This window comes from Poecilia reticulata, linkage group LG7, assembly GCF_000633615.1.
Source record: "Poecilia reticulata strain Guanapo linkage group LG7, Guppy_female_1.0+MT, whole genome shotgun sequence".
Classification (NCBI taxonomy): Eukaryota; Metazoa; Chordata; class Actinopteri; order Cyprinodontiformes; family Poeciliidae; genus Poecilia; species Poecilia reticulata.
Genome location: NC_024337.1, coordinates 4,894,115 through 4,910,511, shown reverse-complemented (window position 1 = coordinate 4,910,511; position 16,397 = coordinate 4,894,115). Strand labels below are relative to the sequence as shown.

Sequence of the window (16,397 nt, the reverse complement as noted above, 5' to 3'; positions counted from 1 at the left end):
TACTCRGCCTCAGTTCCTCCTAGCTGATTCCTCCTGTTAAATGCTGTTAAAAGTTTTTGTTTATCATCTTTTTATGAAACTTTTCAACTGATATAAATTTGTTATAAAAGTATTATTGATTGCACTTTAAAAATTAGGTAACTTTATGTTATTAAAGGTAAAGTTTAAACAGTAATGATTTCTTGGTTAATGTCAAGTTGTCATAACAAAGACATTTTGAATAATGTCCACTTTGTATTAAAAGTGTCATAATTTACCAAATGACGCTTTATGACAACAGTCATAAATATTCATGAAGGCTTATTCATGTTCATGACARRTGTTATGTCATGTTTATGACAGTGTCATGTCAGTCTTATTCACCCCCCTTCAAATAAAGTGTTACCCATCGTTCTAGTGTTTCAGGAAGCAATGATTGTTCATGGAGCTTCTATAGAAATGTGGAGATCCAGAGGAACACCCAAGTGGCCCAAGAAGATGGATGGACAAACGRACGGACTGTGGATGCTGACATTGGTGTTGGGGACGTCTGTGCTGCTGAAGCGTGTTTAGCAATTGAAATGCTATGCGTGGCTTGAATWACTGCGGCGATCCTCTGCCCAATTTTGTACRACTTGAACACAGCAGTARTGTTTTCCAGTATTCAGTTCTGCTTCACGTCGTTTTAGAAGCAGAAACGAACGCACACTGGGGCTGCAAGAGAGGCAGCTCTGTCGTCCATTTCCATTGTGCGTGGCTGTAGCTTGTGCACCAGAAACACGCAACATATTATAATACAGGGACCTATGTAAGTCCAAAAAAAMCCCCGATTGATTGCATCAACATTTTCAACATGTTGAAACCGATTTAATTAACTAGTCYAAATGAACAAGTTAAAACCCAGCTCTAATAATAGTAGTAAATTTCATTTAAAGACGCCTGTTAGCACACACAGAAGGTCACCTAGTAGAAATAAAGCAATAAAAAAGCTGATCTTGGTATYGGTACGTGTCTGTTTGCCAACTGATAAGTGATGGAAAGCAGCTGCGTTCAAAGCATGAACCTTTTCAGGAATCTTTTGTCGATTCAGGATAACTGTGGTCAGAAGGCATCTTGAGTCACATGTCAGTGTTTCTATGCGTCATTACTTTGCTTACTAAACAGTGTCAAGTCATTGGAGATTCCGAATCCAAATTTCAAAAGGAGCATTTAAGGTCGCCTTGTTTATTTCTACTTTCATGTTGGAACATTAGATGAGCGCTGCAGCTGTTTGCTGTGCAGATGTTGGCTGCAGGAATGACTCTGAAGAGACAGAGCAGCAGCAGGTTTGATTTTTTTCCAYTGGGGGGATTTCCAGCAGCATGAAATATGCCTCTTTTAACCAGAGCTAACATCAACTTTTCTGCCTCACTTATTGTAGGTCAACAGTGATTGAGCTAAAAACATCACCTTAAAAAAAAAGGGATATTCTGCAGTCTTAATATAACCAAAACTTAGACCACCAAAAAGCAGAAAACCTGCAGGACTTTAAACGTCTGGCTGCTTGAAAGGATTTGGGATTAGATCCAACTTTAGTGCAGCGCTGTGTAAAAAAGCTAAAGAACACAAAACATGACCAGCTCTGTGTTCAGGAATAACTCGGCCTCTTTCTCCAACTTCATTGCTTCAGTGTTCCCATGGGACAATAAAGCAGAGCAGCAGGTCATAAAAACAGAAAATTGATTGTTTGTGTCTTAATGAGTTGTGCCTTAGTGCTGGTTCCTGGGAGTCCCCCTCAGCCCAGCACCAACACACACACAGACACGCACACTGCAGCGGGAAGCAGGTTGACGAAGCTGGGAGAAGTAGAGAAGCGACACTCTGTGGCCTTAAACCAAGAACCCGTCTCTGTCTCTGTACCTAGCAGGCTTGGCACGCCACGACTGCTGTTACCGCATATTAATATTCATCAGACATTTCCTGAGGGGGCGGCGGCTTCTCTCTGTGAAACGATGACACGTTTGAACATCATTTACCTGCCGCTCGCTGTTATTCTCCCTCCCTTACTGCCGGAGCACTGTCAGGGTGATGAGCTCGGAGTAGAAACTCGTAAGCTGGATGGTATTTCTCAGTGGCACTGAGAGAACATCTGAGCAGGAAGCGGGATGAACAAGCTGCCGAGGCATCGTTAAACAGCATTAACCCAGACGAGGCTAAACATAGCRCTTTCACACCAAAAATGACATTCCTACTTTGGGAAACAAAAAGCGGYTCTGTTTCAGTATCTGTTATAGRATTACGRTAACCGCCCCAGTAGTGGACGTGAACATGCTGAGGTGCAAGGAATGTTTCATTTGATACATAATGTTTTGCATCGAACAACAAAATCTATTTTTTCTGATATTTTAAAAAGATTTCACCTCCCTGACTGCAGTGAGAAAACACACACACACATGCACACATGCTCTTGTACTCCTATCGAAGACTTTGCATTGACTTCCATTCATTTCAGTACATTAACTGTATTTATGCATACGCTAATGATGCCTCATTAGCATATCATCAGCCAAAACTTTGTTCACACCAAACTTGTAAGGCTAAAAGTGGAGCGCAGCATAAAGTGAGAACTAGGGAAATGTCCTTACTTCACAAAAAAGACTTTCCTTTGTTGGTTAAACATGTTTTTAGACTTTATATGTTGCATGTACAAGTTCTCTCTCTCTCTCTTACTCTTTATTTCTCTCTCTCGTTTTAAACTCCTTCATGTGGAGATGTACTAAAGCACCACTCAGGGCGTCTGATTCATTGATGCTGTAGAGTAAACTGTAGTGTGTTCTGAGTCACCTGCCTTAGATTGAGCCAACTGTTGGATCAATGCTTTTGGAAAACACACACACACGCACACACAGACACACGGTGGCTGTTGTCTTCTGAGAGTGTCTGGTGTGTGTGTGTGCGGCCTGATGGACTCTTCGGTGCTTTCAGTGCAGCTCTGGGCTCAGTGTTATATGCGCTGGGCCATTAGCACCTTCCTGCCTGACAACACATCAGAGAGACTGGGATGTGGAGAGATTAAAGAATTGAAAACGAGCGAGGCAGACACGAGCAGAGAGGAGGAAGCTGAGGACAGGATACGAGGGGGGGGAACTGACAGGAGCGTAGGTAGGAGAAGCTGAAAAAGAAATTAACAAATAAAAGGAGGACAGAAAGAGACTGGAGGAACATGAAAGAGGTGATAAGTATTGAAGCATTAGAATCCACAATCCAACGCTCTACTGGAACTCACAGGATTAAAAAGATTGCCTAACGATGCTCAGCTAAAATAAGGAGGATTTTGTTTTTCAGAGCAGGGCCACAAACTGATTAGTTTTAAGATTAAAACAGTATTAAAGGAAACTACCAAAGCCCTGTCTGTGTTGTCAAAAAAAACCCAAAAAAACATCACAGGTTGTTTTTTTGAAGAGTTTGGTTGATTTGAATTGGTGTAGGTGCGAGCAGTCAGCATCATCCCTGTAGAAGTACATTCAGAGTGCTGGCGTCACCTTCTGCATAAACAGCACCATTTGCTTCTAAGTTCTCAAATGTGATCTCCACTCATTCACAAACACTGACTACAGTAACAAAAATCATTTCCATTCTTAGATKAAATATTGCCTCTATGTATTTTTAGCTTGAGCAGCCTGTTAAAAACCCCAAATCCAGCCAGCACTCCATTCCTGAGCAAACACAGGTTGCACTTCCAACATTATCTGTGAGGATCTGAAAAATAAAATCAGAAGAAGCTAGGCGGCTGCTTAACTAGGCTGGGTTCTGTGCTAGATGTCCAGAGCTGGGAGGCGAGTCTGAGATGTAATTTGAAGTCATAGACTTCTACTTTAACCTTATCTGGTTCTTTGGTGTGTGTGTGTGTTTGTGCGTGTGTGTGCATGGGGGCTGGGTGGAAGGTATCACTCATGTTATAAAAAGCTTAATCAGCAATAGTAGAAATTAACACTTACATGAAATTTAGAATGCTATACAGGCCTATTCATCAGATTTAATGAGTTKTTCCATCCYGGGCTACCATAATGTAGCCCATGACAACCACATAGAAATGTAACGGCATAGTAGACTCTGAGGGAGAATGCCGCCCTCAATAAGAGATCAATTTCAAGGTAAAAATAAACGTAAACGATTATTTTCAGATGGTTAAATTGACAGTATAATTAAGGTTTCTGCCACCAGATGATGATGATCTGAGGCACATTGGTACCAACTACATTATGCCTGCTGATCATGTTGATTTCAGTCCGGCCCACAAGTGAGTTCATTAACAAAATGAATGAAATCAGAAAGAGGTTCCCATTAACCCACATGTGTGCTAACTAGTACAAACTGCCTTCTGATGACTTGGCCTGAAACGTTCCCTCCAGACGAGCTGAGACACACACACACAAAAAAAGTATCTGCTCAGCTGCCGATAACAGAATGGTGTAGTTAAAATAAACATAAGCCTATAAAGATATTTCCAGACCTTTTCTAGACATGTTTGTTTGTGCCTGCAGTAGAATATGACAACCCTTTGTGCCCCCAACCTTTATTTGCCACCCGTCGTTTTAATGACAGAACAGTCAGTCTCTCTGCACTACTGCTGTCAGTAACAGTGAAGTGGGAATGACTTCATCTGCAGCACAGCGTCTCTGTGTAGTGACAGTTCAACAGATCATGTTCAAACAAACAAAACAAAACAAAACAAAAAAACAGCTTTATCAGCACCAGGGGTTATATTAGGATTCAGCACAGATGGTGACTCAAGTTTTAAACGCCGACATGAGTCGCGTTTAAGTCGCAAAAATAAGATTTCTCACCTAACTTAGACTTGTACCCTACAGACCTGAGTCTTGCTCTAGTCCTTAACTCATCACACAACAAGGAATAACTGGAAGTGACTTGGCACAAGCAGCTAGAGAAAGTCTCTCGCTCACTGGAAGATCTTTGCTGTTGTAGGTAACATAAGGTCATTTTATTTATGCAGCACATTTTCAAGAACAAGGCAGTTCAAAGTGCTTTACATAAACTAGTAGGGGCTTTCTCTGGAGACCCCTATTAGTATAGTACACACTGAGTGTTATAAAAACATTCAATGCCTCCTATCTCTGTTGGCACACTTACTGTATGTTGGTAATTGAACTCCTACATTGTCTTCTTTTTACACCAATCCCAATTATGTTTGTGTGAGGAAAGCTTCCTAAGTGAATCCCTTTGCTTTGTAGGTCAGATTGTAGTTGATGGGCAGCGCTGCAGTGAGCTGCTGTGTTCAGGCCTCTCTCACTCAACTATAGGCCCAAACAAGAGACATCACAAAAAGACTGACCTTTTCACTTCTCTTTCAATGAGTCACGGCTTCTGTGAAGCTTGGATTCTTATAACACCAAGTTTTGTTAGATCAGATGTGCAAAATACAAAAGTTCTCACTTTACTTGGTCCAATTTTCTGGGTGGCAGCTGGAGCCAGACCTGGACTGGAGCTCATACTTTACACAAGGCTGATATAGACGAACAGGACCGAGTTGAAACGACCACCACCTAATCATATTTTAAATGCAACACAAGAGTGATCAAAGTAATGTTTGTAAAGAAGCCCAGCCCACTGAACAAAGTCATTCTTCCCCCTGAGGAAGCACATGGCGACAGTGAACAGGTAACTGCATGGTGCTTTAACTAATGTGTCCACRTCTGCAGTTTTTCTTTCCCTCTGTGAGGAGCTGGAGTCCAGAGGACTCGGTAGTTCTTGTATGTAGGTCGGTCCTGGGTTCTGTTTGTGGATGCGGGRGGTAACTGTTGGCTCGCAGTGCTCTCTGAGCTTAACTCGATCCATGTTCATGTATTAACCAACCGCTTCCTGTCAAGTGTTGCTCCAGGGCTTGAAGGACATCCAGCTTTGCTTTCTGCTTTTGGCCTTGTTGAATTGAGGTTTGCACAGACGACCTGAATATCTGTTGCACACTTCTGCTGTGATGTGCACAGACTTTATGATTATTTGCAACAGTGAGCATTGACTCACTTGCTGAATTTAGCGCCGCAAAGATTATTTTGTGCTTTTTGATATGATCAACATGTAATCTTCTGCTTTTGCCATTAATGGCATTTTTAAAGAACCTCCAGTGAGCATTAACTGATAAGACAAGACAACCCCCTCACCCGATCATTACCAAAATAAGCTAAAACAAATGTCCAGTCAGGTTTAGTCTGCCTGCTAAGACTTACACCCTCCCAAACCGCATGAAGAAGGAAACATTGTACCTGTTTGTGTTCTAGGAAAATGTCCTCAGCCTCATATTTAAAAGGGTGAGTTACTGATGTGAAACCATGGAAACACAGCAGACAAAAATGTTTCCCAGCTGAATCACTCCAGCTCAATTATTCTGCTGCCTCTACATTCAGCATTTTGTTGTTTTTCTATCCTCTCGCCGTCACTGCCGCAAAAAGAATCCCCCCGTTTTCGCCGCATGTGGAAAGGACCAGGTGGACTGAACAGAACAGTATTTATTTTTGGGCTCGCTGTTTGCTTAATCACCTAACATGTGCAGGGGTATTTTCCTTTCCTCAGACGTGTCTCGGGTCAAACACAAAACATGTGTTCACTGCGGATGCGGCAACAGTAACGCTTCCACTCTCTTTTTTTTTTAGAGAAGTTGACAATCACACAGAGGCTTTGAGTCTCTGCTTTATCAGCAGAGGGCCAGGACAATCTGTCACAAAACTTCCAAGGTGGGAAAAACACGATGAGTTCTGACGAGAGAAATGAAGGACAAATATTTCTGGGACTATTTCAGCACTAGGCAAAAAGAAGATTAACAAGCATYGAGTGTGTAGAACAGTGGTCCCCAAACTACGGCCCGCGAACCAGATCCGGCCCGCCTCCACATTTGGTCCGGCCCCCTGAACAACACCAGAGAGCATTTAGATTTTTTTTCGTATACCGTATTTTCTGAACTATTTGCCGCTATGAACCATGCGGCTTATAGCCCAGTGCGGCTTGTATGTGGATTTTTCTTCAACCACCAGGGGGCTCTTTAGCAGGAAGTGAATCACTGGAAGTCAAAATTGGAAATCACMGAAGAAAGCGCCCATTAAAACGGAATTAGGTTTTAATAGGGAATTGAAATTTGAGAATGTTGTTGATCAGTTAAATAGCATTGAGGGGGAAAAGAAGATTTTTAGTTTTTTTAAATAATACTGGGATCATTATGAAAATTTGAGGTATAGATATTAGGATCCAATAGATGGCAGTAGTGCAACAATAATGGATGCAAGCTGCCGTTGAAATCTAAAGAAGAAGAAAAGGAAAAAAAGAAGAAGAAAAAGAAAACCAAGAAGAAGAAAACGCCCATTTGCATTTAGCACATGCTAGTAGCAGAAGGATCAGCATTTTATTGTTACAGTTACCGTTCGGAAACTACCGTAATCARTTCAGTTAAATCTAAACTTGGCAACTTTTTCTTTTTCAACCGTAATAAATGTGATATTCAATTGACCTGTTATGACTCAAATTTTGGGTGTCCGCCCCCCTCTGCTGCTGCTGCATCGTTGTGGAAAACCTGGAGCGGCAGAGATATCTGAGGCTTATAGTCCAGAAATACKGTATTTATTTCATAAATAGTGTCATTATTTATTTCCTGGATTTTTTCTGTTAAGAACCCAGAGAGAGTTATTAGATTCTGCTTTCTGGAAAACAATACATTTTGACATTTAGGCACTCCTGCAATCGTCACACTTTTTCTGTTACAAACTGACTCCGGCCCCCACCAGAGAAGGGAAAAGTTATGTGGCCCTCACAGGAAAAAGTTTGGGGACCCCTGGTATAGAATAAGGGGGGATCCTTCACATTTCCATCAGTGATATACTCACTGTAGTAGTTTTCTGAAGGAAAACAACAACAGCAGCTCAGTCCACTGTGTGAATGTGACAYATGGATTAAATTTACCCACAATCCCCTGGACACGTGGTCGTATTGAAATACAGAAAGAGGTTACAATATAGGTTGCAATATCTTTTCCTAATAAGAAAGTAAAAAGTGTGACAGGCTTTCGTAGCTATTAAGTATGAATATATGGTCATTGATACAGTCTCCAAATATGAATTCATGTGAATTTATAAATCATAAGATAAAAGCCAGATAAAAATCTCACATTTGGGAATTTATACTTGTTAAAACTGTTACAATGTTGTAACAGTATAATATGAGACAGATTATCTGTGAAAACATGAAGCTCCTCTACCTCCCCCCAGTGCGATTATTGCTGTCTGAAGAAATGCACCACCCCCACTCAGGAACAGTCAGGGCCAAGAGGAGGGTCTTAATGTTGTCAGTTATGCTCACGTATGTGCTGCTCAGCRTACTAACGGTGGAGACRGAACTAAACCGTTCAAGTGAAGCWGTTTATCCGCCATCCCTGGTTGCCATACTGACTATCCTTAACCTTCATGGTGGTGTGTCTGGGTCGGGGTGGATCAGCACCCTGTGCCTCTGTTCCCTGGGGCTGCTGGGACCTTCCACCATCCTCACCACTCCAACGGTCAGTCTGGATTTAGTAAAGTTTATCAGACAATTAGGATGTGGACTTAAGATGTCATTTTTATAGAGAATATCTGCCCCTGACTCTTGTAAACAACCTTCTTCTCAGTATGATATGCCTGAAATGCCAGAGACATGACACATGTAAAGCACAATAATAACAAATTGTTCCAGTTTGCAACAACTATTTCCTCGAGGCAGTTTGCAAAACAAATAAAACATTTTTAAAAATTCCTCTTTATTCAGAAATTTGTAGTCCATTTAAACCGTACATATAATTTCAAAGTCAAATCCAGCAGATTAAATCAAGTCRCTGACTTCCTGTTGAATGAGCATGTGGCGACAGTGGCCCGTGGTTGCATCATGTTCTCTGCCRTGCARCAGCGATCTGTCACACAGAGCCAGCGTTAGCGACAGTGCRGTGCRTAGCAGAGAGACGGAGCTACAGGGACAAAAACATTGAAACCTTTCAAACACGCGTCCGAAGCCATATGCCTCTGGGACCGACCCGGCTCACAGCACGTCGCCAGACTCTAAAACTCGACTGAAAACTTTCAAAACGGCAGCGCAGGAAAAACAGAGGAAGACCAAAAACAAACAGCGTATTAAGAACAAATCAATACGGTCATTAGCTGTGTTTTGACACAGGCTGTTTGTTCTTCTCTCCATGGCCACCACTTCGTAGTTCTGGAGAGGAAAACTGTTGTGGCACACGGCAATGACACATGTTAATGGGTTTGTTTTTCTTCAGCTGGAAAAGAAGGAGATGACGGCGCCCTTCAAACCTCAAATCTCTGATGAGTACGGCCTGGAAAATTTTGACACGCAGTTTACCAACGAACCAGTGCAGCTAACACCAGACGACGAGTGAGTACTGATMCTTCTCTACTCCTTCTCTACTTCTTCTCTGCTCATATGAAGTGTCTGTAGTTCTAATTAATGCCGTGAAAAAGTATTTGCTCCCCCTTGCGTATTTGTTCTTTGCAATTTGTTGCACTGAAATGTTACCTGTCATCTAACAGACGTTACTTTTTGACTAAGATAACCTGAGTAAAGATAAAAAGCAGGTTTAGTAAAGAAAAAAAAAAACTTTACTAAAGTTTTATTCCCCGCTAAAGTAATGAATGAGTTCAGTTTCTCCCACAGTCCCTGCATGAACTACTTTGCATGAATTCATCATGCTTGTATGTGATGCAGTGGAAAAAATAAAGGTCAAGTGCTGCAGTTACCATACTGATTGTGCCATTCGGGCCATTTATTTTCATACATTTCTCTCCTGGTCACTTTAACTAAATAACTGAATTTTAATATGACTAAATTYGTCATCAAAATGCTGTCTTTTGCATATTTTCCTGCTTTAGCTGTCAGAAATGAATGAATGCTTGGCCGGATAGCAGCCCAGTAGGACAACCTGTTTAATGGGAGACTCTTTTAAAAGAGAATTAAGTCAGTTTTTGTCTGAAATAAATGATTGATTTTAAGCATGTCAGCTGACAACAGTTTTCTATATTCGAAGCAGCCTGTGCTGTTAGCACACCTGTAGCTACTTGCTACCGTGGTTGGAAGGAGAAGGTATAGAGACTGAAGGCCAGAGCTCATACACTGTACCTACAGAACTGGGGGCAGAAACATTTCAGAAGAATATGTCTGTTTTAATCATTTTATAGTCTATAGATCCAATTAGTGTGTGAGAGGGGGATTAATAGGTCTATACAGCAACATATTTATGGATTATCTGCRTGAAGAAGTTATTCAGTTTATATCTTTCAGTCATTCCCTGTCAAAGCGCCATTTACTGACACCAGGAAGACTTCAGTTCACTTTATTTAAATGRTGCCGATTGACAAAAAATTTCATCTTAAGGCACTTTGCAAGGCAGATAGAAGCTGTTCATGTACAGAAGTCTGTAATCAAATAAGTCCAATGATATAAACATATAAAGTCACTTACAGATTTTTCAATTTGGTTTTAGTCCGATAAGCAGTCTAGTTGAGGCAGTTATTGTTTTAAAAACTCCACCTTACTGCGGGCAGTCGGTTTCATTCAGTGGTTTGCTTTACAGCAATGATGAGCATGCATGTGGCAACAGTGGGTAGGAATGGCTCCAGTTTAACGGGAAGAAACCTCCAGCAGAACCAGAACCTGGCTCAGTGTCAGCAGGGGGGTTTGAGCACAAACTATAAAAACACAGGAGCACCAATCCTGGAGTTTCTTCTAAAAAAAGAAAAAGTAAAGGATTAATGGAGGCAGTAGCTCCTTCAGGGATATTCTCATTCAAACACAAGACAAGACAACACTGGTGGTAGATCAGAGACGCCATCTTCCTCCAACTCATCCTGGACAATTCTCCTCACTTAAACCGGTTCACTCGATTTCTGGAATCCCACCAGAGCACTTTCTTTTACCAACTTTTGGATGGATGGATGAATGGATGGAATCCATGTTTATCCAGGTCTCACTGTGAAGCTCTACATCATTGTTACCATAGCAACACGTATTGCTGCAACACATCATCTGGACATGTCACAGTGTTCCTGTCGCGTAAAACGTCCCCCTTTAGACAAGAACAAAKATGATGAATACTTTCTGTTAACAACAGCAAACATACATAGTCTGGGAGGGAGAAAGAGGGGGCTTCATAGGMGGTGGTGGGGGAACATGTTCCCTCTATCCGTGGTGAACACGGAGAAGCCCCTCCTTGTCCTACCTTCACGCCTGCATGCTGTTCCATCTTCCCACAGGACCTTCTCATCAAATACAGCAAAACATCCCCCACGGGGTTCTCAGGCTGATGTCTTTATCCATCAGGGACATTGTCTTGATTAACACCAGCATGGAGCTTTTAGGGCCTGACAGGAGCTCTTGTTTTAGATTCGACTTTGAGAGAAAAGAGGCTGAGGATATCTGGCACGACAACAGACACGAGTCGCGCTCTGCTGCTGGGGATCGTCTGCAGACGCAGCACGAAGACACAAGCTCGGCCTGTTTTCCTCTGTGCCATTAGAAACAGCTTCCATACGCCTTTAATAAGGCCTGCCAATAGATACCAGGCTTTTGTTAGACAAGATTTTTCTATAAATCCATGCAGGATTGATTGTTCAGGCTCCAGCATTTAAACTTCTCCTGCAAAGCATTTATTGGACAGTTTTTGTTTTTTTTCCATCAATCTCTGAACAAAGCAGCTGCTCAAAAACAGACGAACTGAAAATTCAATACCCGCTACGTATAATACACTTTAAAAAAAACAGGCCTCTCATAAGCAGGAAGAAATGGACATTTTAATAAGGCTTGACAGTTTAATATTAAACAGGAATGAAACTCTGTGTTGTTGAAACATATATTCTGTAGGACTGTGAACATCTAGAAAGAACGGGACTGWAGCGGTTCTAGAACCTGTTGAGGTTTTTGACTCTTGGACTTGTTCTCATCTCAGAGCTGGTCCCAGTCTTCTGCCTCCTGATGTTCTTACTAACAGAACTTTCTGGCCTCATTTCTGATCTTCCAGCTGCTTTATGCTGACGAAACACCCAGGACGAAAACCTGCTGCAGCATCCTGACCTCAGTCTGAGACAACGGGTCAATAAAGTATTTTGATTTGAATAAACTCTAGCGCTAACTCATAGTCTGCTAGTACCAAAGACRGGACGACTCTGCAGGAGTCTGTAGGCTGATCAGATTACTGCCGATTTCTGCTGTTTGTCTTCTCTTCATAGGAAGACAATAGATGTGTAGATTGATGCCAGATTATTTTCAGTTTCAGTATTTAGGTCTGTTTAAGCCTCGCAGCATCATATTTGAGATATGAACATCACTGTTCAGATCTCTGACCTGTAGAATCGCAGCCTGCCAGACATGCTGCCCCCACCTGCCCATCCTGGATCCTCATTATGTTCACCTTCAGCTGGAGCAACATGAACTTCCTCCGGTCCTGTGAGGTGGCACTGAACTAATGTCACACCGCGTCTCCTTCAGTCTGAAGGTGCCRCTTTGCTTGTCAGACTTCAGAGCAGAGCTCATTAAAACGCTGCAGCAGGGTGAAGCTCCGCCCCTCGTTGTGACAGGGTGTGATAAGGGGAGTATGTCACAGACCTGTGTGGGTGGGTGGGTGTGGAGCGCCTTTTGGTTCAGGAGTGGAGACATTCRCGCGGCCTCAAACAACGCATCAGAAGACGGAGCAGGACAGRGTGGCCTGCAGCACCGTCTCAGGCGGAGGCTGTTTGATGGAGTCACATGAGCGTCACATCCCCCAGAATGCCTCTCTGCTCTCCTGCGTATGAAAGACAAATTAACAAAAAAAAAGGAGAAAATAAAAGAAAGACCCACGCATCTTTTCCTGCGTCTCGCACTTTGTCTCCCCTTCCCTTTCTCTTCCCTCTGTTACCAAGGAGAGGGGCTGGCGTCGCCCACTCCCGCCAGGAGGGGGGTGATGCAAAAAGCACTTCAGTCTCCTCTCGCTCCCACTCATGATGGGCTTGGCACGAGAAGAAAGAAAAGTGAAAGCTGTGTGGGGAGAGAGGAGTGTAAGCCCTCCATGTTAGAGATTTACATTGCTACATTAAAAGCCAGGATTGCTGGGGGCCCACGCCTGCATGGTGGGGTGGGGGAGATGGCGGAGGGGTCTTTGTGCCATCTCTGTCTGGGAGAAAATAGCTGTCTCAGCTACGGCCAAGGAAAGCACATTTTGTGTCCTCTGTCCCTGGTCCAGGTGACGTGTGTGACAGGTAGCAATAGTGAGGGTCATCGCTGCTCACTGATGGTCAGTCTGCCAGTTACCCGCCTCCTCCCCCAGCCCTCCTTCCGTCCATCCATTCTTCTTATTTTGCAGCATGTTACAGTCTGTTCTCACCTCAAGAAGTCCCAGGAGAGTCTTTAGGAGCCTGTTGTGTTCACACCGTTTTACGATCAACAGGAACTCATCTGTGAAAAGTTTTGCACTGCAGTCCAGCAGTTGGTCAACATGTTCAGGTTGGCCATCTCTAGTCGAAGGTTTTATCAGCAGGAATGTTCCTCCGGGTTTCCTGACTGATCCATATGTACGGCTGGGGGTGGCGGTAAATCTCCTACCGTTCCTCTAGGATGTTKTTCTCAGATTGTGTAACCCAATCCTGATCCATGTCTGAGCTTATTGCTGGCTTTTATGACCTGGATCCAACAAACAACGTGAAGTCTTAATGATCGGAGCGTTTGAGAAACTGCTGCCTTTTGTAATATATCGATCCATTACTGCCGATGGGTCACCTTTACTGCTTCCATAGAGGTAAGAGAGAAAGCGGAGAGCCCATGCTGCTAATAATGTGGAATTGATTTTCTTGCTGAATCATCAGCGAGTGAGAAGGCCTGAGTAACAGCAGGGATGTGGGCAGTTTGCCTCTCTGGAGCAGCAGTACGTTCTCTCTCTGTGTGTGTGTGTGTGTGTGTGTGCGTGTGCGCGTGTGTGTGTGTGTGCGCGTGCGTGCGTGTGTGTGTGTGTATGCGTTTGTTTGTAATACCTTGTGGGGACCATTTTCCCGACACACACTGCATTGTGGGGACCCACTGCTTCTTGTGGGGACTGAAGCCTGGTCTCCACAAGGGGAAACGCTGTTTTGGGGTCAGGGGTTAGATTTAGGTGTGAATTGAGTTTAGGTTAGGRATAGGGTTAGGATAGGGGTAAGGTTTAGGCTGTAGAAATGAATGGAAGTCAATGGAAAGTCCCCACAAAGATAGCCACGCTAAAGTGTGTGTGTGTGTGTTGTGAACACGATGTCAAGTAGGAGACACATGAGCAGTGATCCTAAAGAAACAACTGTTCCTGCCATCAACCAGAGAAGGTTTATTCAATGAGCACAGTTCTTTAGAAGGAAAACCTATGAGGTGATTTCTTAACAGCAGGTTGAGAACAGGCAGCGCTCAGAGAAACTAGATCAGACTCTACAGGCCTCAGATGACTGGCTGGGTGTTAGAGTCCTCCCCCCAGCAAATCTACACTAGAATGGACAAAATTAAAATCTGTGCTGCAGTGGCCTAGTAAAAGTCTAGACCTCAATCTGAATGACATGTGTTGATAGTTTAATTTGTATGCCCATCTAAATGAGCTGCAGCCATGTTTTAAAGAGCAGGCTGACCCCCGCTGTCCTCCTGACAGGTTCTGAACCGTTCCAACTCGCTTCAARTCATTACAATCTGTTCTGAACCATTTTGAACTGTTCCCAGCCATTCTAAACCTTTCCAAACCATCATGAGCCATTCTSAACTGTTCAAAATCCTTCTGAACTGGTTCAACTGTTACCAACTGCTCTGAACYGTTCCGAACCATTACTATTGTCCCAAACCATTCCAAACCACTCCCGACTGTTCCCGACTAGTCTGATCCATTGCATACTGTTAGTATCATTCCAAACCGTCCCAAACCATTCCCAACTGCTCCTAACCGGGTTGAACTGTTCCTTCTGTTCAGATCCATTCCCAACTATTCCCATACATCACTCCGTTTCACTTTGACTCAGCAATCCCTCATCACTGAGAGAACACCGGCGGATGCAGTGAAAAGTCCAACATGTGGAAGTGCTGTGGAKTTTTTCCCCTCTGGGGAAAAATCCTCCTGTGGTCATTTTTGTAATGAGGTGTTAACATCGTAGCAGGAAAAACATCTGTCTTCCATCATTAGTAAAGATCCAGAGAATAGTCTAACCCCTAAAACCTGACCTTTTCTTTATTAGACAATGGCCTTTGTTGTAAACAACTAAAATAAAACCGTCTCAAATGAAAAGTTTTGCGTCTCTAGGAAGCAAATCTGATGGTAGTKTTTGGTAAAACTGCTCAGACTCGTGTGATTGTGCTCGCCTCCACGCYACAGTCTGTCCCACGGTCACTCTGAGTTTACGCCGTAAAGTGTTGGTTTGAGTGGCGTCCAGCCTCCCCGGTCCTCCTCCCTCCCTCCCTCCCTCCCTCAGCGCGCTCCTCTCTCTGCATCTGGTAATGCTTTCAGCTCCTCCTGGCCTGGAAGAGAAGAATGCAGTGTTTGTTTTGGTCCCCTCCCAGAGCGTCTCCTCTCTGCTTTGTGTCCCTCTCCGTTGCTCCGTCTCTCTGCCTTTCAGAAACTTCCTCCGTGTTCTAAATCCAATTGTTGTCTCGCTGGTTGACCTCCTCCTACGCTCGCGGCACTTCACACGAGATCAGACGGAAGAAAAATATTTGCTTCATCAATATTCCACTCGGCACACTCGAGGAAAGACACTGTAGTGTTTTATTCACTTGTCCCGGTGCTCCGTGTGGGTGGGACGGGCAACCTGTTGGACGCCGCTGGTGGCCCTTAACGGGAGACTCCCACCCACCTGGTGGACCACTCAGCGCACCTTTTGTTTTAACTTCAAAGCCCCCGCCCCCCGTTCAGTGTCTGCAGGGAGAAAACCTCCCAGCCTTTCTAGCAGGAGGCCTCCTTTTTGGGTTTCGTCTCTCCTTCGACCCCCCCAAGCCCCCCAGCACACACACAGATGAGTAAACAGCCTGTTGCTACAGAAGAAGAAAGCAGCAGCGTTGCTAAGGGAGTCCATTTATTTTTACTCTGCTACTCCTCACTCTCTATTTATGGGGTTCCACTTCATTTACCTGCGATGACGCTTTTGTTGTTAGCAGAAATATTCTCAAAAAAAAAACAACAACAAAAAAAAAGATTGCTTTTTATTTTGCTGCCTGAGGAGGAAATTTATGGCTTTTTGTTCTGAAGTGAGCTGAAAGAATGGGCCCATTAGGGTGCAGCAGAGCAGGTACAGGCTCAAACCGCACGCAGATGCTGAGAGACGATAAAGAAGAGCGGCTTGTTCAGGGTAACACCTGCGCCGCAAATCAAGCACCATTATGAAGTTGTTGCCGTCAGTTTCAAAGCAGTTTGGCTTCTCCTTTGA

The 16,397-nt window shown here is 43.6% G+C and overlaps 1 protein-coding gene across 5 annotated transcripts in view; it reads left to right on the top strand.

Annotated features, from left to right (window-relative positions):
- The window catches only part of prkcz (protein kinase C, zeta), a 97,850-nt gene that overhangs the window by 76,964 nt on the left and 4,489 nt on the right, over positions 1 to 16,397 (top strand). For all 5 annotated transcript variants that reach the window (XM_008412928.2, XM_008412926.2, XM_008412925.2 and 2 more), the window contains one exon: positions 9,266 to 9,381. In XM_008412928.2, the coding sequence (XP_008411150.1) occupies positions 9,266 to 9,381 (116 nt within the window). The remainder of the gene's footprint in view (positions 1 to 9,265; positions 9,382 to 16,397) is intronic.